General features: G+C 41.0%; 1 protein-coding gene across 2 annotated transcripts in view; it reads left to right on the top strand.

Annotated features, from left to right (window-relative positions):
* Positions 1 to 27751, top strand: part of PPM1H (protein phosphatase, Mg2+/Mn2+ dependent 1H) — a 291476-nt gene that overhangs the window by 94337 nt on the left and 169388 nt on the right. For both annotated transcript variants that reach the window (XM_002823467.6, XM_054527337.2), the window contains exon 2: positions 10252 to 10417. In XM_002823467.6, coding sequence (XP_002823513.4) covers positions 10252 to 10417 — 166 coding nt within the window. The remainder of the gene's footprint in view (positions 1 to 10251; positions 10418 to 27751) is intronic.

The raw sequence follows: 27751 nt of genomic DNA, 5'->3' as shown, positions 1-27751 counted from the left end.
TGTCTGGGATTTTTGAGGACCTGTCAATTAAAAATGTGTATGTTTTATCTGAAGTCTGTTGAGATTAGAATACTTCTGTCTTTTGGTTTCATATTTTATTAGTTTCAGGCTTTTTAAAGTTTGGGTTTTTAAATTACACATTTGAAACTGACTTTCAAAAAAATTTTGTGTTTAAAAAAATTTCTCACATTGCTGATAATACTGATATAGCTGGTAAATAAAACAAAATCTGATCTTTAGAAAAGCAGAACTTTGCTTTTTTTCCCTTAATCACCAACATGCAAATAGCTATATACAAATGATATTGTTCTAAACCTGCAAAAAGCATTTTTCTGCTTTATTTTATGAAAAACTTCAACACTTCAATCTTATTTGGATTGGCCTTTATTTTGATTTCACTTGGCTCCAACAGAGCAGCACTGGGGCCTTGTACGGGAATTGTTCCAGCATCTGACAGAGCACAGACTTCCTTATTTAAATAAGGAAGTTGGACATTGGTTGTATTAATGGTTTTGCCAAGGGGACCCAGAGGATTATTGAAAGGAAATACACAAAGATGGCTTTCTGATTTTCATTTTTACTATGTTAAATGTTCATTTCTAAACAACCAATATGAAGAAGAAAATGCTGATATTTATGGGGGGAAGTCTATGAGGCAACATTGTATCTTCTTTTGATCTTTATTGTTTGTTTTTTCATTCTCAGTTATTTAATTATATTGGTGAAGGGGATAGAAGTTAGTGATGGCCTCCAAATGGTAAAGAAAAGTGTATCCACAGCCAATGTTACTACTAATGCCAAAATGTATGTTAAGTTCTACCCAAACCTGTATCTCTCTCTTTTGCTTCACCTATGTATTACGTGTAACCATGTGAAATCGTCAGTATTCAACTGTTTTTGATCTGCAAAAGCAATTTCAGATAATTCAACCTAATAAGTTCAGGGGTCAGTACACGTTTTCTGTAAAGACGCAAATAGTAAATAATTTTGGCTTTGTGAGCCAGATAGTCCCTGTTGCAACTACTAATAACTCTGCCATTATAGCATGAAAACCACAAGAGACAATATGTAAATGAATGAATGTGGCTGTGTTCCAGCAAAACTGAAATTTGCATTTTACGTAATGTTGACATGAAATATTCTTTTTTTCCCCGCAACTACTTAAAATATAAAAATCATTCGTAACTTGCAGGCTGTGTAAAAACAAGCAGTGTCCAGCTTTGGCCCATGGGCAATAGTTTGCCAGCCACTGTTTAAGTTGAACTTGGCAGCTACTGACTTTGAAATTTCTGGTACCTTGAACTCTCTGTTCATTGACCTAAAATCAGTTGCATTATCTCACCTCTCAGAACTCCCCACCACCAAGACTTGTTTCACCTTCTCACCTCCCTTCATTATCAGTGGCACCTCATTCTCCCCATTCTGCCATTTTGGAAACATGGGATTCATCCTCTCTTCTCTCTTCTCCATAACCCATGTCCAACGGGTTTCATGGGACTTCTCGGTTCATTCGCCTCCTCTCTTCCCTTCCACCGAGAGCCATTGTTTGGTTCACAACCTCTTTGTCACTAGGACTATTGTAAGAGACTCTGCCTGAGTTCTTCCTTTGTCATTTGTCCTCTAGAACCCATTTTCTACTAAGCCACAAGTGTTATTTTTCTAAAGTAACTGTGATCATATCAGTCCTTAGTTTAAACAATCTTAGATTTCTTCCATTGGTTATAGGCTGAATAGAATAAAGCTCCTATAGAATTTTGTGATCTACTTCTGATGTAGCTCCCTCACCAAGCCAATACTTAGATCACACCCTACACCTCTTTATAAACTTCACAACACCTTCTGTTTTCACAGGCTGTTCCTCTGCCAGGAGAGCCTTTCCTTACCTTTTCTCTGAGTGTTGATTTCCTTCATTCCATAACACTGAGCTCAGATGCTTCTTCATCTGTGATACATCCCCCGACTCTTCTTTTGTTGACTTATCTCCTCTGTATTCTCAGATCCCTTGCGACATAGGCCTTGAGTATGGCATTAATTCAAGCAAATTGTAGTTTTTGTGAGAAGGGCCAATGGACTAAATGTGTGCATCCCCCACCCCCAATACATATGTTGAAATCCTTACCCCCAGTGTCATGGTTTTTGGAGGTGGAGCCTTTCGAAATTGTTTAGGTCATGAGGATGGAGCCCTCATGAATGGGATTAGTGCTTTTAGAAAAGGGGCCCCAGAGAGCTGCTTTGTCTCTTCTGCCATGTGAGGTCACAGTGACAACACAGCCATCTACGAACCAGAAAGGGGGCCCTCACCAGACACAAAAACTTGGTGATATCCTGAACTTGGATTTCTCAACCTCCAAAACTGTGAGAAATTTACAAGCCACCCAGTTTATGGTGTGTGTATGTGTTTTTGTTTTTTTCTTTCTTTCTCTCTCTCTATCGCTCTCTCTCTGTCTCTCTAGAGAGACACGGTCTCATTCTATCGTACAGACTAGAGTACAGTGGCACAATCATAGTTCACTGCAGCATCCAACTTCTCCTAGGCTCAAGCAGTCCTTTCACCTCAGCCTCTCAAGTACCTGGGACTACAGGCACATGCCACCACATTGGGTGTTTTTTTTTTTTTTGTAGAAACAGGATCACACCATGTTGAACAGGCTGGTCTCAAACTCCTGGTCTCAAATGATCCTCCTGCTTTGGCCTCCCAAAGGGCTGGGATTACACCAATGTGTGGTATTTTGTGTCAGAAACCCAGAAGGACTAAAACTAACGTAAATGACTATAGGCTCCTTGAGAGTAGAAACCATCTCCTTGCCATCTTGAACTTATCCCTATGATTACACAATAAATATTTTTAAAATTATTTTAATCAACATATACTATTTTTTTTTTTTTGATTTACTCATAAAGTCACAGAGATCTAATTGCAAGGTTACAGATTCAAATGCCCATGAGGCCAGGCTGCTCACTTCAGTGACAAAAGTGGACAGAGTAAGATCTGGGGTAAACTAGCAAGGACATGTCCTATCTCGTGGGGGGCAGCCTCTCCTCAAGTCCAGCTGATTATAGTCACTCAAGAGTGTGACATGTGTAGCTGGATGTATTACTTTTCAAAAGAAATTGGAAAATTAAGATTTTAATGTAAATATCCTAATTTTAAAATATTGGCAACTAATTTACCTTTTAATGAACACTTAGTGGACAAAAATTTTAAAATAGCAATCTGATTGTGGGCTGAATGTGGCACTTGAGACCCCACTTTGCAACCCCTCATTGGTCACTGCTGTTAGCCACAGACAGAGCCTGGGAGCCAGAAGGTCTAAGGTTGTGGGGGTACAGAAGGACCTCTTCCTAGCCTGTGTTTATTCTGCCTTTACATGCGGCTTCCTCCACAAGATGGCACTTAGACTGCCCAGCCACATGACCACACAAGTCATGAGATGTTACTTAGCCACCTTCAAAAACGTGAAAGCCAAGCACCACAGCAAATTCATTTTATACCATCCTTTCTTCTTCCTGGTCATGGATTGTGAACAGGCTGAGAAGATCTCCTGTCCCCCTGCCACCCGGAGCCAGGTGAAACCCTCTGGGAGAAGCTGTTATTCTTGATGGATGTTTTGACTGGCCATCCAGCTGGATTTGCTGATGGCTGTTATCAAATGCTTAGGTTCCTGGTCAGAGCTGTGGTTTCTCAGTACCCCAAGAATAAGAAGTTATTACTGCAGCTAGGAATTAAGTTGTCCTTATTTTCCAGCCCATCTGCGTGGCCAGTAACCACTTGAGAGAACCACACGAGACATTGCCCAAGAAGTTACCTGGAAAAGAGAATTTTCATAATTGATAGCTTTATTTGGTCTTCCACAAGTTATTCATCCCCCCCCCACACACACACTGTATTTTACTGTCTACCTCCTAATTATATATAAATCTCACTTCACCTGATGGCTTTCAGGAGACACCTGTCCTTAAACATTTGTCAATACTGTCTGCTAACCAGTATGAACACTTAGTGTAAACTTTTTAGCCTAAACTGTCAAGGCCTTGATATTTCCTTGAAAACAAAGCAAGACAACAATAACCACACAACAAGATTCTCTGTTTGGCCTTTTTCTGTGGTCTTCAGACCTATGCTTCTGAGTCCAGGAGCCTGGGGGCCCAGAGCTGATGTGGGTGGGCAGATCTGGGTGGGAATCTGGAAGCAGCATGTTCAGAACCATGTGGATACTCTCCTGTGTACAGAGCATGTGGCTTGAGAAGAGGGCTCAGAGGAGATCCCTGTTCTGGGAAGTGTCATGCCTTGTCCCTGAAGGCTCTGGATGTCTGGCCATGTGTTCCTGAGGGAGGCAGAGGGATGCTGATGGAAAGGCGTAGAAAGGAGGAGATGCTCCTCTAACTCTCATGGCTGGATAACATCCTTGGATCCTGACAGAAGAGGCAGCTAGCTTTGCATTTGGTGTATTATTATTAAATAACATATCTTGAGTGCTTACTATGTACCAGGCACTCATCAAATACTTTTCATGCTAGAGCATTTAATTCTCATAACTCTTTTCTGATGGGAAGTGACTATTCTTATTTTAGGGGAAAGAAGGACCTTGCCCAAGAACGCATAGCTGGAGATAGTAATTAACAGAGACCAAGTTTGAATCAGTTCTCTCCGACCATGGTCCCTGTGTCTGCCTTCTGCACTGTGCTGAGTGCCTCATGGTGGGGAGGGAGAGGGAGTTGGTGTTGAGTGACTTTGCCACCTGTGAAGTATTTAGCACCATACACGCCACATGGGGAACGTTCAAAAATGTCCAATCTGTCCTTCGTTGATTGGCTATCTTTTGTAAATCTGTTGAAAACTATTCTGGGGCCAGTGGCCTTTGTGACAGGACCACTATGTGAGAATACTTGAGGTACTTACTTTGTCTGTGTTTAGTGATAGGGATGCTTTCTAAGTGTCATGTCATCAGATGAGTGTCCTTGAAGTCAGGTTTATAAGGTGAGAAGGCAGACAACTTGACAATTTAACAGTTGCATGTAAAAGCAAGACTTTTCTGCTGAAACTGAGGTGGTGATGATTACAAAATAAATTGACTAGAGTATTTCACAAATAGAAGAAAAATGAGTTTTCCAAGTGTGTGTATCATGGTAACACAGAATGAATCGTTTGCTCTTTTTAAGTAGATTCTGCTATTGCTACGATCTCATGCATGTTCATTCCTGAGATTTAGGTTATTATTTCAAGGTGTATCTGATACACATGCAGGATTTTTTACTTTCAAGTTTGTAAAGGTCTGTGTTTACCTATTTTTACAAGGGGAAAAATCTTAGGGGTTTTGGTTCAATTGAAGGTAGGCTGGTAGGTTAAAGCAGTACATAAATAAATTTAACTTTGCCGTGTGTCTCTCCCAGGGCAGATGTGTCTTCTTGTTCTTCTAAGAGTTGAATAAACTGGGTATAAACTTTCCATATTGAGGAGACAGTAGCTATGCTTCCCCTTCAACCTCTAACATTTTTCCTCCTTGAATTTAAACCTAACTTCAAAATTACCCATGTCTTTAATTATGGTGACTAAAACGCCCCTCCCCAACACACACACACACACACACACACACAATCTTAGTAAGTCATAGAATTTAATCCATGAAGTACAGCTAAGGAACTGAGATTTGCAAAAGTTAAGTAACTTGACCAAACTACTCTGCCAGTCACTAGCTGTGACTTTGTTTAAAAAGAGAGTAACAGTGGCAGCTACCTTATAGAGTTGACAAGAGGATGAAATGAGTTAATTACTTTCTACAAAATACTAAGAGCAGTCTCCGGCTCATACATAGTTCTCAACAAATGTGAGATACTGTTATCCACATCTAGAAAGTAACATAGTTGATTTCTGTCAGATTCATTCATTCAGTAAACATTTGTTGAGCACCTGCTATGTGCTGTATTCTAGGGAGATAGTTTTTGTTAAGAACCACCATGACTTATTACCTCCAGTTTAATTTCCAGAAAAATACTTTCCCTCTTTGTAAACTGGAAAATAATGTGACCAAAGGTGTGATGATTCATGGTCCACCAGCATTTTTTTAAAGCCTTCAAAATAAGCATCATGGGTAAGTATTGTTTAGGCCAAGAATGTAGATAGTATAGTCGTCTTTCCTGTTGACCTCAAGGTGGTACTGACTTTACGCTGGAGCATACGGCAAGGGAGTGGTGCCCCTGGTCTACCTGCTTTCCTTAAGGAAACTGTTGAATCTGTTAACAGCGTGCTGCTCCTCAGCTTGTGAAACAAAGTTTTTCTCAATTACTTTTTACAAAATTAAAGATTTTGTTTACATATAGTAAACAAAGCATTTACCTTTGAAGTGCAAAATAAAATATTTAAGTTGATACTGGTCAAACTTGTTAGAGCCAAATGAGATTGAGAAGAATGAGGCCTTTCTACTAAAGCTGTGTGAAGTAGGAAAGTTGAAATAAAATAAAACAGGGGATAAGAGTTGTGGCTTTTTTTTTTTTAAACACAGTGACTTTAAATTGATATTTAAAATTTAATATTTAAATTAATATTTTATCATCTGAATGGTAATCAGGTTTCTGACAAAACAGGCTTACAGAGGTGGGACCACCATCTTCCCATTAGATTGACATTTCTGACTGTCTGATACTTCATTAGTGCTATTCACAAGCTACGTTCAACATGAAATGGCAAAGTAAGGGCACCAATAATTGTTCTTTCACAGTTCTCTGGGTTTGAGTCATTGCTGGACAGACCTCTGAACCAGGCACCAACAAGAATAGATGCACAATAGGAAAATAAAAACAACCCGAGAGCTGAAGCAGAAAGCTCTCAGAACTCCAAAGTGTGTTCACATTTAGCTGTGTGACCTTGCGCCAGTCATGGTCATCCAGGTCACTGGTTTCTCATATGCATGCAATGAAGTTTCTAAGACCTCTTGCTGAAGTTAGGTCAACTTTGGGGTTTAATAACCACTCAGAGAAAGACAGGAGACGAAGCACGTTAAGGGGACAGGGATTCGTGATTTATGTAATTATAGTAGCTTTGTTGTCTGTTGGAAACAGCAGTGGTAGATGAGTCAGCCTGGCATGTAGCTATTGGAGATCAGCAATGCTTTTTTGGTTCAGAAAACAAAACCAAAAGGAAAAAACACCTTTCTACAGCCCAGGATTAGGTGCCAGTGGTCAGAGTGATGCGAAGTTCTGGAAAAAGCAGCCAGGATCTTGTACGGACGACAGTATGGAGGGATGGTTGTCATGAACAGGTTTTCCCAGCTGAACCTCCACTTGAGCTTTCCCCAGGGAAGGTGCTCATTTGGGACACTATGGTGGTATAACATCACCCAGTAAACAATCCACCCCAAACATGTTGCTTGGGAAGTCACCACCAGTGACTGAGAGGAGGCAGGTGGTATTTTAGACCTCCTTCCTCTGCCTGGTTTGGTTCTCTGAGAAGAGATGTAAAAGGCACGTTCCAGACGAATGCATGTTCTGTACTATGAGCTTCAGCAGCAGGCCCCCTAGTGACTTGGCCTGGATAGCATGAGCTTCTCTAGGGGCAGGCAGATCTGAGCCACCTGTTCTTTCCTCTTTCCTCTTTCCTGGGCCTTTTCCCAGACTCCTCCAATAGCCAGAGACGCTGGGAAAGGCCCGCCCTCTCAGGCCTGGACCAGACCTTGCCTGATTTGTTTATTCTATGCTTCCCCACAGTCCAGCTCAACCTGTCACAGATTGATGTCCCCAGGGCACAATAGGAAGAGGTTGGGTTAGGGGTCAAGATAGGCTCATTCTGAATCCCAGCTGTGCCACTTCCTGGCTGTGGAGCTTGGGGTAAGTTGCTTAGCTCAGGCAGTAAACGTGGTAGGATTAACCATCATGCAGGTAGCCTCATTGTGTCCTTAATATTTACATTTTATCCTTAAGCCATATGAAAACGTATTTCCTTAGAGGAGAGAGGAAATTCCTTTCCTTGAAGGTGGGGCAAGAAAATGGACATTGAATTGTCCCTTTCCCCACTGCTCAGCCCCTGAGAGTGTGTGATAAGCCCCCGAGGCCAATTTGACCTCAGATCAGCAAGGATGCCCACCTCCTTACATAAGCCCCAGGACAACAATTGTCAAACTTTGTAAGCAACAGTCTACTTAAAGACAAATCTCAGGAAATGCTGTTATATGTGAAATAAGTAAACATAGGCTTTTGTTTATAAAAATATGCTAAAGTTGAAATTCATAGTAAACCCGATAGGACCAGTGAAGCCCTTTTTATTAATACAGAAATTTGAAATTAAGGAAATAGATGACTGATATGATATTTTTGTTAGAACTTTCAGATAAGTAATTGCAAATAGTAATTAAAAAAAAAATTCTCCTTCCAATCAATGATATGGTCAATTGAAGAGAAAAGATAGATGGCTTAATATGCTAAAGCTGCCCAAAATATGTCAACTTGCATTTATTTGATCACATGTACAGATGGGAATGAACTTTTAAATTATTGCATTTTTAAAAAATGTGTATACATTTTAAAAATAAAGAAAATGTTAAAATGTCTGAAATACCTCCATAGAGTTCCAGAGTTTGACAGAAGTGTGCTTTGAAACACGCTCGCTTACATCTTGCGGCACTCAAATCTCAATTTGCTTTCCATTTCCTATTTGGTTGTGGCATGTGTGTGTTGGCTTATGGAAATTGATACCGTGTTTAGTACTAAAAGCTATTTGATGTAAGAACTGGTGAAATTTGAATAAGGTCAGGAGTCTGGGTGAGAGTATTGTATCAATGTCATTTTCTCAGTTTTGATATTGTACTGTCTTATATAAGATGTTACCGTTTGGGACTGCATGTTCTCGCTCATAGATGGGAATTGAACAATGAGAACACATGGACACAGGAAGGGGAATATCACACTCTGGGGAGTGTTGTGGGGTGGGGAGGGGGGAGGGATAGCATTAGGAGATATACGTAATGCTAAATGGCGAGTTAATGGGTGCAGCACACCAGCATGGCACATGTATACATATGTAACAAACCTGCACATTGTGCACATGTACCCTAAAACTTAAAGTATAATAATAATAATAATAAATGTTACCGTTTGGGGAATTGGTCAAAAGCTACATGGGACTCTGTACTATTTTTGCAATTTACTCTGAGCCTATAATTATTGTAGAATGAAAAGGCTTTTAAAAAGTCATTTGAAAATAATGATTTTTAACTGTTAGGAGGCTGTGCAACTCAATCAATAGAGCAGTGTACACACCACACTTATAGAGCGAATTTTTATTTAGCTTACCTTAAAAAGAAAAAACAAACACCTTTTCTTTCATTGCTACTGAGTTCCATAAACTCCACACTCACTCTGTCAGGACTGTGACACTGTTGAAGCTTTAGAAAGGAAACGCAGCCAGTGGCAAATCAAGGAGAATTTTTTAAGGAAATCTGTTTTAGCTGCTGCTTAATTACTTAAGAAGAAAGCGGTGCGGAAACCCAAGAGTTGAGTCTATAGTCACCTGATAGAGAAAAAGGTGCATGAATGATGCAGCATGTTTTCCTGAAGCGTTTCTATGCTTAAAACGTGTAGTAATTTGAGCAAAGCAGTGTCAACATGCCTTATTATTATGTGTCTTGGTGTCCAAATCAGAGTGCCTATAGCTCCGTGTGATGAGTATTATTCTACATGAAAAAAGACAAAGAGTTAAAAATAGTTTTAAAAGAGTAAACCTTTGATCCATTTGCTTGCCTTTGTGTAAAGCAAAAATGGGTATGGCCGTAGTGAAATATGGTTCTCTGTTCTCTTGGATTTTTATGACATGCTGTAAATTACTGCCATGTACCTTGATAAGATTGATGGTGGTTTTGCTATTTATCACTTGGAGAAGTGAAACAGAATTCCCTGAGCCAGATTATCTGTCTTCATTGTAATTGCCGAAACATTTGGGCTCCTTAACCTGAAAGAGTGATTGCCTCATGTGTTTTGACTAAAATGGATTAGTGTAGTTGATCACATCTATCAGACATCTGTGGGTGAATAGGTCTCAAAACAACTTCTTTAGTAAATATTTTAATAGGTGCTAACATAATGCCGTTAAAAAATTTTTCATTTATTTGGGAACATAAAATATCAAGACCATAATGTTATTCACATTAAGCAGGGCTGTAGTTCTGGGCCAGTTGTAAAGACTGTCTTGGCTGACCCTTGACAAGGGACTGTGCCCTCAGCTTTATCGGTCTGTCTGACCAGCTTTTCCGGCTTCTTCTCCAGGGTTATCAATGCTGGGAAGAGTACACACAATGAAGACCAAGCCAGCTGTGAGGTGCTTACTGTGAAGAAGAAGGCAGGGGCCATGACCTCCACCCCAAACAGGAACTCATCCAAGAGACGGTCCTCCCTTCCCAATGGGGAGGGGCTGCAGCTGAAGGAGAACTCGGTAAGACCCTTCTTTATCCTTGGTTTTCAGATGAGAAGAATGGCACACACTTTGGTCCCACTGGAAGACATTAGGGCTTCGCCTAAGTCTGGAATGGAAGTGAGAAAGCAGTGTCCCCAGAGTTAGTGGGGTGGCGGGCCTATCGTCACGGCATCACACATACCAAGCTGAAGGCAACACATGTATGACCAGCTTATGGTTAGGTTTTTAACACAAAGTAAATGAAACACCCACACCATATGTATCTAGCTCTTGTTGCAATAATTGATATACACACACACACACACACACACACACACACACACACACACACACACAAAATGTTTGATGGTTTCAAAGGAGCCACTTCTAGATCTTTGTAAGGAAATAGTCCGAAAGCCTCGCATGAGGGATGGAAATAACTCTGGCTGTTGCTTTCAGCCCTGCCATGACTCTGCCCCTTTCTCCTCCTTGCCTGCCGATGATAGTTGTCCATTTGCAGCCCATGCCTGATGTTCTTCCAAATAAATATCTATTTCAATTGGCCCAAAACTCTTGCAGCCCATGGGGTGGCCTTGCAGACTGAACACTGTTGAAAAACCACAAAATATTTCTCCTGTCTCCAGTTTCTGGGGAATAAAGCAGACATATCCTCAGAAAGCTCTGAAGAAGCTCTCAGCAAAGGACGGGGAGTCATCGACACTCTGTCTGCCAGCAGATGATGTGCTTTATAGAGAGATGTTTCCGGGGAAAATCAGGAGACACAGAATGGACTGACCCAAATGTGACTATTCATTGTGATCGTCTTGAGGATATTTTTGTGTAAAAATTTTCATAGGATTTTAAAAGATCCAGGAATCTTTTCTCAGTTTTAGAAATAGTATCTCATTGCGCCTGGGCGTGGTGGCTCACGCCTATAATCCCAGCACTTTGGGAGGCCGAGGCAGGCGGATCATGAGGTCAAGAGATCCAGACCATCCTGGCTGACATGGTGAAACCCCGTCTCTACTAAAAATACAAAAAATTAGCTGGGCCTGGTGGCGGGCGCCTGTAATCCCAGCTACTCAGGAAGCTGAGGCAGGAGAATGGCGTGAACCCGGTAGGCAGAGGTTGCAGTGGGCTGAGACCACGGCACTGCACTCCAGCCTGGGCAACAGTGTGAGACTCTGTCTCAAAAAAAAAAAAAAAGAAAAAAAAGAAAAAGAAATAGTGTCTTATTGCATCTATGCTCAGGGAATAATAAGTATTGATGTATTTTGTTAGTACTAGTTTAAAGTTGACTTATGGGGATTTATCAATTGTACATATTTTCTAGGTTGAAGGAAGGCCTTTTCCAAACAACCAGAGCTGAGGACCCACATGGGCAGTATAGAATGGTGATGGTTAAGCGCACAGGCCGTGGAGTGAGATGACTGTGCAGTCTACCACTTTAGCTACTTAATTTTGGGGTGGTTATTCTTTGAGCCTCAGTTTTGTCTATTCTAAAAAGGAATAACAGGCTGGGTGCAGTGGCTCACGCCTGTAATCCCAGCACTTTGGGAGGCCAAGGTGGGCAGATCACGAGGTCAGGAGATCGAGACCATCCTGGCTAACACAGTGACACCCCGTCTCTACTAAAAATACAAAAAATTAGCCGGGCGTGGTGGCGGGCGCCTGTAGTCCCAGCTACTCAGGAGGCTGAGGCAGGAGAATGGTGTGAACCCAGGAGGCAGAGCTTGCAGTGAGCTGAGATCACGCCACTGCACTCCAGCTTAGGTGACAGAGCGAGACTCTGTCTCAAAAAAATTAAATAAATAAATAAATAAATAAATAAATAAAATAGAAAGGAATAACAGCAGTAACTACCAAATGGTAGAAGGAGGCTGATTGGAAATATGAACTCCAATAGTCCGTGGAAAATGTTGAGCATGTGTCTTAATAAATCTGCAATAAGCGTTAGCGATTATTATCCTGAGGTCAGTCCCACTTCGTTATTCTCTGTGAGTGAACTTTGTATGTTTCTTCACTTGTGAATTGGAGATTACACAATTCCTTTCATACCTACTTGACAGGATTGTTTTGAGGATTGTTATTATGGGAAAGGGCTCGGAAAGTGTGAGGTGTTCATGATCATTGAATATGGGCACCAGTGATTTAGTGTTGCTCTTTCCGCTGATATTTTCCCCCTGCCCCTGGGATATAAAGTGATCTCTGTAAAAATCAGTCAGTGTTGACATATGGCCCAAGGCCAGTTGGTGATGGCATTTTTCCTTTTTACTAAGTTCCTTCTAGAAATGGAGCTGGGGTGACTTTTTAACTTCTTGTCCTTAAGAACAGTGAAACTGGTGCATAAGCACTTTGGGATGGAGCTGTGACCCTCCCAATATTTGTGGTGGTTCCAAATATTTGTGGGGTCCATCCTCCAAGAGCAAGGGGCCAGCAGAGTGGAGACAACCTGGTGCCCCAGTCCTGCTCCGACCACGGCAGCTTCACTTCTATCTGCTTTACCTATTAGGCTTCTTACTGAGTTTAAGATAAGAGTTGAGCTTCTTTTTCTTTTTTTAAATTGTGGTAAAATGCACATAACATAAAATTTACCAATTTTAGGCATATAGTTCAGTGGTATTACATATATTCACATGTTTGTACAACCATCACCTTCATCATCTCCAGAACTTTTTCAGGTTCTCAGACTGAAACTCTGTATTCATTAAACACCAATTCTCCATTCTTTCCTCCCTTGGTGCCCACCATTCTATTTCCTGTCTCTGTGAATTGACCACTGCAGGTACCTCACATAAGCAGAGTCATACACTATTTGTCCTTTTGTGCCTGGCTTATTTCACTTAGCATAATGTTCTCAAGGTTTTACTCATGTTGTAATGTGAGCCAGAATTTTTTACCTTTCAGCTATTCTGAATAATGCGGTCGTGAACATAGGTGAACAAATATCTCTTTGAGTCCGTGCTTTCAATTCTTTTGGCTATATATCTAGAGGAGGATTTGATGAATCATGTGATAATTCTGTGTAATTTTTTGAGGGACTACCACAGGTTTTCACAGTGGCTGCTCCATTTTACATTCCTACCAACAATGGAGAGGGATTCCTATTTCTCCACGTCTTCACCAGCACTTGTTTTCTGTTTTTTTTTTTTTTTAATAGTAATCATTCTAATGGGTGCAAGGTAGTATTTCACTGTACTTTTGGTTTGCATTTCCCTAATGATTAGTGATGTTGAGCATTTTTTCATTGTGTATTGGACCTTTGTATATGTTCTTCAGAGAAATGTCTATTCAAGTCCTTTGCCCATTTTAAAAATTGGGTTGTCTGTTTTGTTGTTGTTTTTGTTTGTGCTGCTTTTTAAAAACTTGAAAGCCATTACCTAGTGTGGAAGATAAATCACTGAGCACCTGCTATGTACTGAGAACTGGATGCTGGAGATTTGGCAGGGAATGAAATAGACAAAATCCCTACTTAGAGGGAGCTTCCATTCATAGATGGAGACAAAATATAGTATGCTGGGTGATAGACACTATGCAGATACAAAACAAAGTGGGGAACCCAGAATATAGGAAGTCTGAGGGTGCCGGGGTAGTTAAAGAAGGCATCACTGAGAAGGTGACATTTGGGCAAAGATCTGAAATTGCAGCTATTTGAAGGAAGAGCATTTATCATTCTGGACAATTGAAAGATCCCAAGGCGGGAGCCGGCCCTATGTTCTCAAGGTTTAGGAAGGAGGTCTGTGTGGTTGGAGCAGAAATATTGTAAAGCCTGGATTGCAGGAAATGTTGTCAGAAAAGTCCATAGGAGTGGAGTGAGCCAGTCAGGAAGGACATTGAAGGTCACTGTCAAGACTTTGGCTTCCACTTCTATAATTTACTAGCAGAGGACACTGGACACACTGGTTAAAAGAGGCCAGTGATTTTTCCCATCTAGAAGACATTCCCTTAATGGTAAAACTCAAATATGGTAGCACTTAGGAAAGGATGGTGAGAGTACAGGGCTTAGGGCAAGAAAACATCCGCAGAGATAAGTAAAGTGGATTGTACCCACCCTTCCTGTTCCTTCACCCACTGAACAAATTGAACTCTGAGTCTGCATGCTGAGCTTTGAGATAAGGAGACAAAACACAACATAGTTCCTATCCTCCTAGTGCTGAGTCGAGCGGGGAGATCACTGGCAGTGGTACTACAATGGAGTGAGTTTTCAGAGACAGATGAAAAGCCCAGGTTGTAGGGAAGTCTGACTCATTTTGTTCACTGATGATTTGGGGAACAACCAAGAAGGGGATGGGTGAGGTTAGGAAAGCCTTCCTTGAGAAATTGACATTTGAGCTGGGATCTTGGAAAGTGAATAGGAGTGAAGCAAGCAAACAAAAGAAATGGGGGTTTCTTATAGAAGGAACATGTATAGGCAAAGACAGGTTGGCATGAGAGCACATGAGGCATGTCTTCCAGTGTTTTGGAAAATATGTGGTCTTTTGGAGGGTTGGCAAGACAGGAAGAGTAAGCAGGCATCACAAGGGTCATCATACACCATAATAAGCTGGGATTTTTACCAAAGTATTTTAGACAAGGGCAAGATGACTCAAGACAGTGATGGCAGTGGGAAGGCTGACTTGGGAAGGCCAGGAGTCCAGACCTAGAGGCTGGGATGCTAGTTAGGAGGTTCGTGCAGAAATATGGGTGAGAAATGATAACGGCTTAAAATAAGGCACTGATCAGTGCAAGGGACAGGCTCAGAAGAGATTAAATGAGAGATACAGTTAAGATGAGCAAATGACCAACTGCTTGGAACAGGGAGAAGATGAAGATACCAGGCTCAGCCACTAGGTGCTGGTCACTGAAAAGTGGACCATTGGACGGTAAGGGGCTGGGCAGAGATGATGACTTGCATTTTGAGTATACTGATTCTGATTTTACCTTTCCAGATGAAAGTGTTTTGTAGGAAATTAGAAATAAGGATTTGGAGCTCATGCACAAGCCTAAGGAGGCTTAGATTTAAGGAGTTACAAGATTGAAAATTATAATTGCAGCCATAGAAGTGGCTTAGGTGACACAGAAGGTATAAAAGTGTGTAACAGAAACATGATGACAGTGGGGTTCCAGAAGCTCCAAGAAGGGAGGAGTACTGTGAAGAGGGAAGGTATCTATGGCATGGGCCACACAGTGATAAGGAAGATAAGGATGGGAAAAGTGGACATATAATGTTATAAGCAAAAAATGGAACAACAGGACAAATAATGGCATCATGGTTTTATCTGCAAACAGAGTTGACAGGCACGAAGGATGGCAAACCGAAGATGCATGAAGTCCCTCTGGAATACATATGCTTAATTTCTCCCTCCCTTCTTGACCTCTTTTGTCCCCTGTAAATTTAGTAAAGTCAAACTACGTGTTTTCTAAAGATTTCTTTCATGTATAATATACCTTCACCTTTCTTGGAGATTAAAGAAAACCTAAAATTTTAAATAAAATAACATGAAATTTACAATGAAAACAGTATTATAGAAATTTTTTATTTGTTAGAAACATCAGTGATGTACAGAGGATTTCAGTAGAAGTGTGACTTTATATTTCATGACCTTTCTTATATTGAGTGGCAATATGGTAGCCGGGTAGCAACGAGATGACCTTTTCTTTTTTTGAGATGAAGTCTCACTCTGTCGCCCAGGCTGAAGTGCAGTGGCATAATCTCAGCACACTGCAACATTTGCCTCCCAGGTTCAAGCTCTTCTCTTGCCTCATCCTCCTGAGTAGCTGGGATTACCGGCAAACACCACCATACCTGGCTAATTTTTGTATTTTTAGTAGAGACGGGGTTTCGCCATGTTGGCCAGGCTGGTCTTGAACTTCTGACCTCAGGTGATCTGCCCACCTCAGGCTCCTGAAGTGTTGGGATTGCAGATGTGAGTCACTGCACCCAGCGAGATGACCTTTTCTACTACAGATAATGAATTGGTGTAAAGATTTTAAGACAACTCTTAGCCATCCCAAATGCCAATTCATAAAGAATTATTTTATCCAGTTAATACACATAATCTTTCAGCCTCCCATTTTAAAGCAAACCTTAAAAACATTTTTTTTTTGGCAGAGAAAATAATATAACTGTTTTCTGCCTCTCCCAGCTTCCATGAGGCATTTACTGAAGGAATGTCATTTCCTGTGTTTGAGCTCTTTTTTTTTTTATTGTAATGTAATTGGTGGTAATTTGGCATTTTATTTTATTTATTTTTTTATTATACTTTAAGTTCTAGGGCACATGCACACGACATACAGGTTTGTTACGTAGGTATACGTGTGCCATGTTGGTTTGCTGTACCCATTAACTCGTCATTTTCATTAGGTATTTCTCCTAATGCTATCCCTCCCCCTGCCCCCTACTCCGTGACAGGCCCCAGTGTGTGATGTTCCCTACCCTGTGTCCAAGTGTTCTTATTGTTCAACTCCCACCTATGAGTGAGAACATGTGATGTTCGATTTTCTGTCCTTGTGATAGTTTGCTCAGAATGATGGTTTCCAGCTGCATCCACGTCCCTGCAAAGGACAAGAACTCATCCGTTTTTATAGCTGCATAGTATTCTGTGGTATATATGTGCCACATTTTCTTAATCCAGTCTATCACTGATGGACATTTGGGTTGGTTCCAAGTTTTTGCTATTGTGAATAGTGCTTCAATAAACATACGTGTGCATGTGTCTTTACAGTAGCATGATTTATAACCCTTTGGGTATATACCCAGTAATGGGATGGCTGGATCAAATGATATTTCTAGTTCTAGATCATTGAGGAATTGCCACACTGTCTTCCACAAGAGTTGAACTAGTTTACACTCCCAACAGCGTAAAAGCATTACTATTTCTCCACAACCTCTCCAGCATCTGTTGTTTCCTGACTTTTTAAATAGCCACTCTAACTGGTGTGAGATGGGTATCTAATTGTGGTTCTGATTTGCATTTCTCTGATGACCAGTGATGATGAGGACTTTTTTCATGTGTGTGTTGGCTGCATAAATGTCTTCTTTTAAGAAGTGTCTGTTCATATCCTTTGCCCACTTTTTGATTTTTTTTTTCTTGTAAATTTGTTTCTTTGTAGATTCTGGATATTAGCCCTTTGTCAACTGGGTAGATTGCAAAAATTCCTCCCATTCTGTAGGTTGTCTGTTCACTCTGATGGTAGTTTCTTTTGCTGTGCAGAAGCTCTTCAGTTTAATTAGATTCCATTTGTCTATTTTGGCTTTTGTTGCCATTGCTTTTGGTATTTTAGTCATGAAGTCCTTGCCCATGCCTATGTCCTGAATGGTATTGCCTAGGTTTTCTTCTAGGCTTTTTATGATTTTAGGTCTAACATTTAAGTCTTTAATCCATCTTCAATTAATTTTTGTGTAAGGTGTAAGGAAGGGATCCAGTTTCAGCTTTCTACATATGGCTAGCCAGTTTTCCCAGCACCATTTATTAAATAGGGAATCGTTTCCCCATTTCTTGTTTTTGTCAGGTTTGTCAAAGATCAGATGGTTGTAGATGTATGGTGTTATTTCTGAGGGCTCTGTTCTGTTTCATTGGTCTACCTCTCTGTTTTGGTACCAGTACCATGCTGTTTTGGTTACTCTAGCCTTGTAGTATAGTTTGAAGTCAGGTAGTGTGATGCCTCCAGCTTTGTTCTTTTTGCTTAGGATTGTCTTGGCAATGTGGGCTCTATTTTGGTTCCATATGAACTCTAAAGTAGTTTTTTCCAATTATGTGAAGAAAGTCATTGGTAGCTTGATGGGGATGGCATTGAATCTATAAATTACCTTGGGCAGTATGGCCATTTTCACGACATTGATTCTTCCTATCCATGAGCATGGAATATTCTTCCATTTGTTTGTATCCTCTTTTATTTCATTGAGCAGTGATTTGTAGTTTTCCTTGAAGAGGCCCTTTGCATCCCTTGTAAGTTGGATTCCTAGGTATTTTATTCTCTTTGAAGCAATTGTGAATGGGAGTTCACTCATGATTTGGTTCTCTGTTTGTCTGTTATTGGTGTATAGGAATGCTTATGATTTTTGCACATTGATTTCATATCCTGAGACTTTGCTGAAGTTGCTTATGAGCTTAAGGAGATTTTGGGCTGAGAGGATGGGGTTTTCTAAATATACAATCATGTCATCTGCAAACAGGGACAATTTGACTTCCTCATTTCCTAATCGAATTCCCTTTATTTCTTTCTCTTGCCTGATTGCCCCGGCCAGAACTTCCAACACTATGTTGAATAGGAGTGGTGAGAGAGGGCATCCTTGTCTTGTGCCAGTTTTCAAAGGGAATGCTTCCAGTTTTTGCCCATTCAGTATGATATTGGCTGTGGGTTTGTCATAAATAGCTCCTATTATTTTGAGATAAGTTCCATCAATACCTAGTTTACTGAGAGTTTTTAGCATGAAGGGCTGTTGAATTTTGTCAAAGGCCTTTTCTGCATCTATTGAGATAATCATGTGGTTTTTGTCATTGGTTCTGTTTATGTGATGGATTGCGGTTATAGATTTGCATATGTTGAACAAGCCTTGCATCCCAGGGATGAAGCTGACTTGATCGTGGTGGATAAGCTTTTTGATGTGCTGCTGGATTCAGTTTGCCAGTATTTTATTGAGGATTTTTGCATCGATGTTCATCTGGGATATTGGTCTAAAATGCTCTTTTTTTGTTGTGTCTCTGCCAGGCTTTGGTATCAGGATGATGCTGGCCTCATAAAATGAGTTAGGAAGAATTCTCTCTTTTTCTATTGATTGAAATAGTTTCAGAATGAATGGTACCAGCTCCTCTTTGTACCTCTGGTAGAATTTGGCTGTGAATCCATCTGGTTCTGGACTTTTTTTGGTTGGTAGGCTATTAATTATTGCCTCAATTTCAGAGCCTGTTATTGATCTATTCAGAGAGTCAACTTCTTCCTGGTTTAGTCTTGGGAGGGTGTATGTGTCCAGGAATTTATCCGTTTCTTCTAGATTTTCTAGTTTATTTGTGTAGAGGTGTTTATAGTATTCTCTGATAGTAGTTTGTATTTCTGTGGGATTGGTGGTGATATCCCGTTTATCATTTTTTATTGCATCTATTTGATTCTTCTCTCTTTTCTTCTTTATTAGTCTTGCTAGCAGTCTATCAATTCTGTTGATCTTTTCAAAAAACCAGCTCCTGAATTTATTGATTTTTTTGAAGGGTTTTTTGTGTCTCTATCTCCTTCAGTTTTGTTCTGATCTTAGTTATTTCTTGCCTTCTGCTAGCTTTTGAATGTGTTTGCTCTTGCTTTTCTAGTTTTTTTAATTGTGATGTTAGGGTGTCAATTTTAGGTCTTTTCTGCTTTCTCTTGTGGGCATTTAGTGCTATAAATTTCCCTCTACACACTGCTTTAAATGTGTCCCAGAGATTCTCGCATGTTGTGTCTTTGTTCTCATCAGTTTCAAAGAACATCTTTATTTCTGCCTTCATTTCGTTACGTACCCAGTAGTCATTCAGGAGCAGGTTGTTCAATTTCCGTGTGGTTGTGCGATTTTGAGTGAGTTTCTTAATCCTGAGTTCTAATTTGATTGCATTGTGGTCTGAGAAACAGTTTGTTGTGATTTCTGTTCTTTTACATTTGTTAAGGAGTGCTTTACTTCCAACTATTTTGGAATAAGTGCTGTGTGGTGCTGAGAAGAATGTATATTCCATTGATTTGGGGTGGAGAGTTCTGTAGATGTCTGTTAGGTCTGCTTGGTGCAGAGCTGAGTTCAAGTCCTGGATATCCTTGTTAACCTTCTGTCTCGTTGATCTAATATTGACAGTGGGTTGTTAAAGTCTCCCATTTTTATTGTGTGGGAGTCTAAGTCTCTTTGTAGGTCCCTAAGGACTTGCTTTATGAATCTGGGTGCTCCTGTATTGGGTGCATATATATATATTTAGGATAGTTCTTCTTGTTGAATTGATCCCTTTACCATTATGTAATGGCCTTCTTTATCTCTTTTCATCTTCTTTGGTTTAAAGTCTGTTTTATCAGAGACTAGGATTGCAACCCTGCTTTTTTTTTTGCTTTCCATTTGCTTGGTAGATCTTCCTGCATCCCTTTATTTTGAGCCTATGTATGTCTCTGCACGAGATGGGTCTCCTGAATACAGCACACTGATGGGTCTTGACTCTATCCAATTTGCCAGTCTCTGTCTTTTAATTGGGGCATTTAGCCCATTCACATTCAAGGTTAATATTGTTATGTGTGAATTTGATCCTGTCATTAGGATGTTAGCTGGTTATTTTGCCCATTAGTTGATGCAGTTTCTTCCTAGCATCGGTGGTCTTTACAATTTAGCATGTTTTTGCAGTGACTGGTACCAGTTGTTCCTTTCCATGTTTAGTGCTTCCTTCAGGAGCTCTTGTAAGGCAGGCCTGGTGGTGACAAAATCTCTCAGCATTTACTTGTCTGTAAAGGATTTTATTTCTCCTTCACTTAAGAAGCTTAGTTTGGCTCGATATAAAATTCTGGGTTGAAAATGCTTTTCTTTAAGAATGTTGAATATTGGCCCCCACTCTCTTCTGGCTTGTAGAGTTTCTGCTGAGAAATCCACTGTTAGTCTGATGGGCTTCCCTTTGTGGGTAACCCGACCTATCTCTCTGGCTGCCCTTAACATTTTTTCTTTCGTTTCAAACTTGGTGAATCTGACAATTATGTGTCTTGGGGTTGCTCTTCTTGAGGAGTATCCTTGTGGTGGTCTCTGTATTTCCTGAATTTTAATGTTGGCCTGCCTTGCTAGGCTGGGGAAGTTCTCCTGGATCATATCCTGGCAGAGAGTTTTCCAACTTGGTTCCATTCTCCCTGTCACTTTCAGGTACACCAAACAAATGTAGATTTGGTCTTTTCACATAGTCCCATACTTCTTGGAGGGTTTGTTCATTTCTTTTTACTTTTTTTTCTTTAAACTCCTCTTCTCACTTTGTTTCATTAATTCAATCTTCCATCACTGGTACCCTTTCTTCCACTTGATCGAATTGTCTATTGAAGCTTGTGCACGCGTTACGTAGTTCTCTTGCCATGGTTTTCAGCTCCATCAGGTCATTTAAGGTCTTCTATACACTGTTTATTCTAGTTAGCCATTCATCTGATCTTTTTTCAAGGTTTTTAGCTTCTTTGCGATGGGTTCGACCATCCTCCTTTAGCTTGGAGAAGTTTGTTATTACCGACCTTCTGAAGCCTACTTCTGTCAGCTTGTCAAAGTCATTCTCCATCCAGCTTTGTTCCGTTGCTGGAGAGGAGCTGTGATCCTTTGGAGGAGAAGAGGTGCTCTGGTTTTTAGAATTTTCAGCTTTTCTGCTCTAGTTTCTCCCTATCTTTGTGGTTTTATCTACCTTTGGTCTTTGATGCTAGTGACCTACAGATGGGGTGTTGGTGTGGATGTCCTTTTTGTTGATGTTGATGCTATTCCTTTCTGTTTGTTAGTTTTCCTTCTAAGAGTCAGGTTCCTCAGCTGCAGGTCTGTTGGAGTTTCCTGGAGTTCCACTCCAGACCCTGTTTGCCTGGGTATCACCAACGGAGGCTGCAGAACCTCAGTATTACAGAACGGCAAATATTGCTGCCTGATCGTTCCTCTGGAAGCTTCGTCTCAGAGGGGCACCTGGCCATATGAGGTGTCAGTCGGCCCCTACTGGGAGGTGCCTCCAAGTTAGGCTACTCAGGGGTCAGGGACCCACTTGGGGAGGCAGTCTGTCCATTCTCAGATCTCAAACTCCGTGCTAGGAGAACCACAACTCTCTTCATAGACAGGGACATCTAAGTCGCAGAAGTTTCCGCTGCCTTTTGTTCAGCTATGCCCTGCCCTCAGAGGTGGGGTCTACAGACGCAGCAGGCCTTGCAGAGCTGCGGTGGGCTCTGCCCAGTTCGAGCTTCCCCAGCTGCTTTGTTTACCTACTCAAGCTTCAGCAATGGCGGACACCTGTCCCCCTACCAGGCTGCTGCCTCACCAGTTGATCTCAGACTGCTGCGCTAGCAGTGAGCAAGGCTCCGTGGGTGTGGGACCTGCTAAGCTAGGTGCCATTTGCTAAGGCCATTGGAAAAGCACAGTATTTGGGCAGGAGTGTCCCGATTTTCCAGGTACACTCTGCCATGGATTCCCTTGGCTAGGGAAGGGAATTCCCCGACCCTTTGTGCTTCCCGGGTGAGGCAATGCCCCACCCTGCTTCGGTTTGCCCTCTGTGGGCTGCCCCTACTGTCCAACGAGTCCCAATGAGATGAACCAGGTACCTCAGTTCAAAATGCAGAAATCACTGTCTTCTGCATTGATCACACTGGGAGCTGCAGACCAGAGCTGTTTCCATTCGGCCATCTCGGAACAGACTCCTGTTTGAGCTCTTGACAGTGGCACCTGACTTATAAGAAATAAAATACAAATTAATTTCAGGTTCCATCTGCATATAAGTAAAAAGTCAGGAGCTAAAGAAGCAATGTTTGAAATTAGTAAAACAACAACAGCAACAAAAAAAAACACAAAAGGCACAAAAATTTAAATGTTTTTTTTTGTTTTTTTGAGATGGAGTCTTGCTCTGTCACCCAGGCTGGAGTTCAGTGGCGTGATCTCGGCTCACTGCAACCTCCGCCTCCCAGGTTCATGCTATTCTCCTGCGTCAGCCTCCTGAGCAGCTGGGACTACAGGCGCCCACCACCACACCCAGCTACTTTTTTGTATTTTTAGTAGAGACAGGGTTTCACTGTGTGAGCCAGGATGGTCACGATCTCCTGACCTTGTGATCCACCCGCCTGGGCCTCCCAAAGTGCTGGGATTACAGGCGTGAGCCACCGCGTCCGGCCGTCAAATTTAAATGTTTTAAGGTGTTCTGCACTGTCGTATTTTAGCCTGAAGAAATGCAAGGGGATGTGGTTGAAGTTTTCTAGTCTCCATCTCCAACACTCTCGAATGGATCTAGGTTTTGTTTTGTTTTTTAATTAAAGAGTTTAGTGATATAACTTATAATACAGAAACAATAAACATTTCTCCTTTGGGGTTAAGAAAGCAATGTTTTGGCCGGGCACAGTGGCTCACGCCTGTACTCCCAGCACCTTTGGAGGCTGAGGCGGGTGGATCCCCTGAGCTCAGGAGTTCACAACTAGCCTGGGTAAAACAGTGAAACCCCGTCTCTACTGAAATACAAAAAATTAGCTGGGTTTGGCGGCGTTTGCCTGTATTCCCAGCTTCTTGGGAGTCTGAGGCAGGAGAATTGCTTGAACCCGGGAGGTGGAGGTTGCAGTGGGCCAAGATCACACTACTGCACTCCAGCCTGGGCAACTGAGCGAGACTCCGTCTCAAAAAAAAAAAAAAGAGAAAGAAAGCAACATTTTGAGATAATTGATGACGCAAGTATGTAGTAAAATAGAGAAGGATGTTCTCAATGACAAATGAAGGTGGAACTTTTCTTGTGCCTGGATCATTTTTGGGTAGTTTAATGTGAAGAGCTATAAGCCCACAGTCTGGCAAATGGCAAATAGATACTCTTTGGCAGTGTGCAAGCCTCTTAACATGCCTACCTCTGAGAACTGATTTGGGAAAAGGATGGGTGGCCAGGAAAGAAGGACATCTACAATTCTAGCACTTCCAAAAGACACTTTCACAAGACTGTCTCTTAGGAAAGCTGCTGTAAGCTTGTTGAGGACAATACCTTATTCCCAACGGACTCCTGATTCCCACAGAAGGCTTTTTAATTAACCAGCTCAAGATTTGTGCACATGAATCACCATTGCTAGGTTTTCTTTCCTTTGACTTGGAAGGTTATAAAGAGTCTTTATTTATCATACTGATTGCCATCCTCAGGTGAAAACACAGCTTTTCCAAGAGGTTTTTCTTCTTAGTTCCCAAATATTTAGTCATTCCAGGAATGAGATAAGAGGAGGAGGGCACCAAGTGACTTCTCTGTGGAAGGAGAAAGAGATCACTCTGAAAGGCATGTCATAACCTAGTATTAAGAAGTGCGTGTACTTACATAAGATGCGTGGGTGGGAAATACTTAGGGTATTGTGGCCATAACCAGGACATTTTTTTGCCCACATCTGACTCCCTATTTGGAACAGATTGTTTTTGGCTTGAGACTAGACTTCTGAACACATGCATTCCAAGTCTACTTCCTTAGGAGCACCCTTGTGTTGTTTAATTTAGCCAAAACACATCAAAGTGTGTGGTTTCAGTATCTGCTAGTTCAGTGTCTAATTACAATAACAGGAGATGGCTGTGTCAGCATCTCAGCCAAGACCATCAGCAGGGGAGAGGAAAGCTGATTATCTTTCTCAGCAGAGGACAGGGCAGCACTGTGGGAGCTCCAGGCAAATAGGATCAAAATGGGGCAGGGAGAGGCAAAAGGAACATGAGAAAGGGACTCTTTCAACTTTCCGAACTAAGGTTTTGCCATTCTTTTTTATCTGTTTTTGTAAGAAGTAATCTTTCACCCCAAAACATGAAATGAAGGTTGCTTCTGGTTTTACAACAGCAGCCCTTTGGAATATTTGGCCCTCATCGGGTAGTTGGCTTCCTGCAATGATGTCAGCTATAAAAATGCAATAGGAGCAGCCTTTTATTCATCTCATTTTATTATGCTAAAATTTTGTTCCTTGTTCTGCACATGTGAAGAAAATAAGAATTTTCTTTTCTTCTTAGTTTTGTTTTTTGTTTTTTTTTTGAGACAGAGTCTCGCTTTGTTGCCCAGGCTGGAGTGCAGTGGCGCGATCTTGGCTCACTGCAAGCTCTGCCTCCCGGGTTCACACCGTTCTCCTGCCTCAGCCTCCTGGGTAGCTGGGACTACAGGCACCCGCCACCACGCCCGGCTAATTTTTTGTATTTTTAGTAGAGACGGGGTTTCACCGTGTTAGCCAGGATGGTCTGGATCTCCTGACCTTGTGATCTGCCCACCTTAGCCTCCCAAAGTGCTGGGATAATGGGCATGAACCACTCTGCCTGGCCAGTTTTTTGTTTGTTTGTTTGTTTGTTTGTTTGTTTGTTTTTATATTAGTATTGCAGTGGTTTCTTTCAAAACTCTTTTAGTTCTAGGGACATAGAACTCTTGCCAGTGATTAAGACGGATGATTTTAAAACCAGGAATTGAGAAGGCTAATGTCAGCTAGAATCCCTTTAAAGGCCCCTTCTTGGTGGGTGTTGGATTACTCTGAAGACCAGGTTTGACCAAGATGTTCATAGTAGCTGAGAACACAACGTGGTTTCACTATAGTTTCCCACTGTGGCAAAATGTAAGGTGCAAGGAAAATAAATCACGTTGAGATGGAAATATCTTCTTGCTTCACTTATAATCTGACTTCCCACAGCTTTAAGTGGGAAGAACATTGTCAAGGGCAATAAACTTTATTTTCTTCTTTCATTTCTTCTAAAAAAAAGACAAAACCATAAATAATACTCAGCACTCGCGTACCAGACACTGATTTTAGTGCCTTGCTGGTATTAATTTATTTAACCTTATATAGGCTAAGTATCCCTTATCCAAAATGTTTGAAACCAGAAGTGTTTTGGATTTCAGATTTTTTCAGATTTTGGACTATTTGCATATACATAATGAGATATCTTGGGAATGAGACCCAAGTTTAAACACAAAATTCATTAGTGTTTTGTATGCACCTTATACACATAGTCTGAAGGTAGTTTTATTTTTCCATGGGGTTGCTAAATAGACCAGATGTAGTGTGCCTGTGTAGGGTACACCATGACCCACTGAGATCAGGTGTAGAATTCTCCACTTGTGATGTCATGTCTGTGCTCAAAAGTTTTGGATTTCAGAGCATTTTCCAGACTTTTGGATTAGGAGTGCCCAAACTGTAATATGTGCATAAATATGTATTATTATTGCCTTTTTTAACTGATGAGGAAGCTGAGGCACAGAGCTAGAAAGTGTAGATCTTGATTCAACCCAGGCAGTCTGGCCTCAGTGTCTAGACTTACACCGTGCTGCCTCTGTATCCATTAGCAATTGAGACATGGAGCAGAAAAATCTCTTTGGGAAAGTCAGACATCAAGGAAGAATAACTCCTAATGCTGACATGTATAATTTCAATAAAATTTGCCACTAAATATTTTCTCATTTTCATTATGATTTCTCTTTTGATATGGGAGTTAGCAGTGTCCCCTGTCAACTCAGAAACTGTAATAGCTCTTACTCAGATGAAAAACAGAGCTAAAATGAAATTATCATCTTCTCTTTATAGTCCATTTTCTTGCTAAATTATAGAAAGACCATCATTTGCATAAACCATGGGAAGAAAAAAAAGCCTTCTGATTGGATAAGCATGAATACCTGAGTTTGAATCCTGTCTCTGCCCCTTACTAGACGTGTTATCTGGTGCAAGTCAGTCGGCTTCTCCATACCTCAATTTTCCCATCTGTAAATTGGTTATAATAGGTGCTATTTCATAGGCTTATTAGAGCGAAGTGAGTTAAAATATGAAAAGTGCTTAGAATAGTGCATGGGGTAAGTGCTCAATAAATATTATCTATTGTTGTTGTTGTTTCTAATAGTGGATTGGCAACTGCACTTCAGTATTTCACAGTACTTACGTTTTTTCCATAAACTAATTTAGGGAGAAGTTGTTGATGTATAAACTAATAGTTTAAGAATATTCCTGAGTTGATTCTAGAATAAATCACAATGCAATTTAGCAAAAACTGTTATAAACTTTGTACTTCCTTTTATAAATTAATATTTTAAGACAGGTCTAAATTGCCATTTAAAAACAGCCAAATTTACTAAACCTATCCTGCACCTTACTGCCTCATTATGTTGGAGGAACTGAACCAAAGAAACCTGCAATTCATATTGTCATATCCTAAGAAGGAAGCAGCATATTCATTAAAGTATATGAAATTAAGGGATTTTTTTCCTCCACTGCAGAGCAGAGTATCTGAACAATTTAGTCAAAAAAAGAGGTATGGTAAAAAGCGAACTACGCTGTAGGGTCATGGCTCCAAGTGGACAGCAATAGAACATGGGCCCTAGGAAGGTCTTTCATGAAGTCACTCAAATGTTCTCTCATCTCTTCCTCCTCATTAGCTTATTCTTCTCCCTTTCACTGTGGTACTGTGAGGATCAGATGGAAAACTGGACATTGAAAGCCCTGTGGATGGAATGCCTATAGCACATACTCTGGACTGTGCATTATCATCTTCACTGTGATTCCTGGAAAACTGGCCCGAAACTTTATGGAAATCAAACCATATAATCACATATATAGTGGGGAAACAGAAGAATATGGCAACTCTGTTTCCCCAAGGGGAAGTGATCAATCCCTTTTCTTTGGTAGTGAGAGAGACAGGGTAGAAAGTGCATTCTGTGCTCATACAGGCCATTTTGTAAAATCAACGATGAGATGTCACTCAAAGTGGGATTTCTACATTTG

Source organism: Pongo abelii, chromosome 10, assembly GCF_028885655.2.
Source record: "Pongo abelii isolate AG06213 chromosome 10, NHGRI_mPonAbe1-v2.0_pri, whole genome shotgun sequence".
In the NCBI taxonomy this organism is placed as follows: Eukaryota; Metazoa; Chordata; class Mammalia; order Primates; family Hominidae; genus Pongo; species Pongo abelii.
The sequence above is the reverse complement of the archived record's forward strand: the minus strand, read 5'-3'. Positions and strand labels throughout refer to the sequence as shown.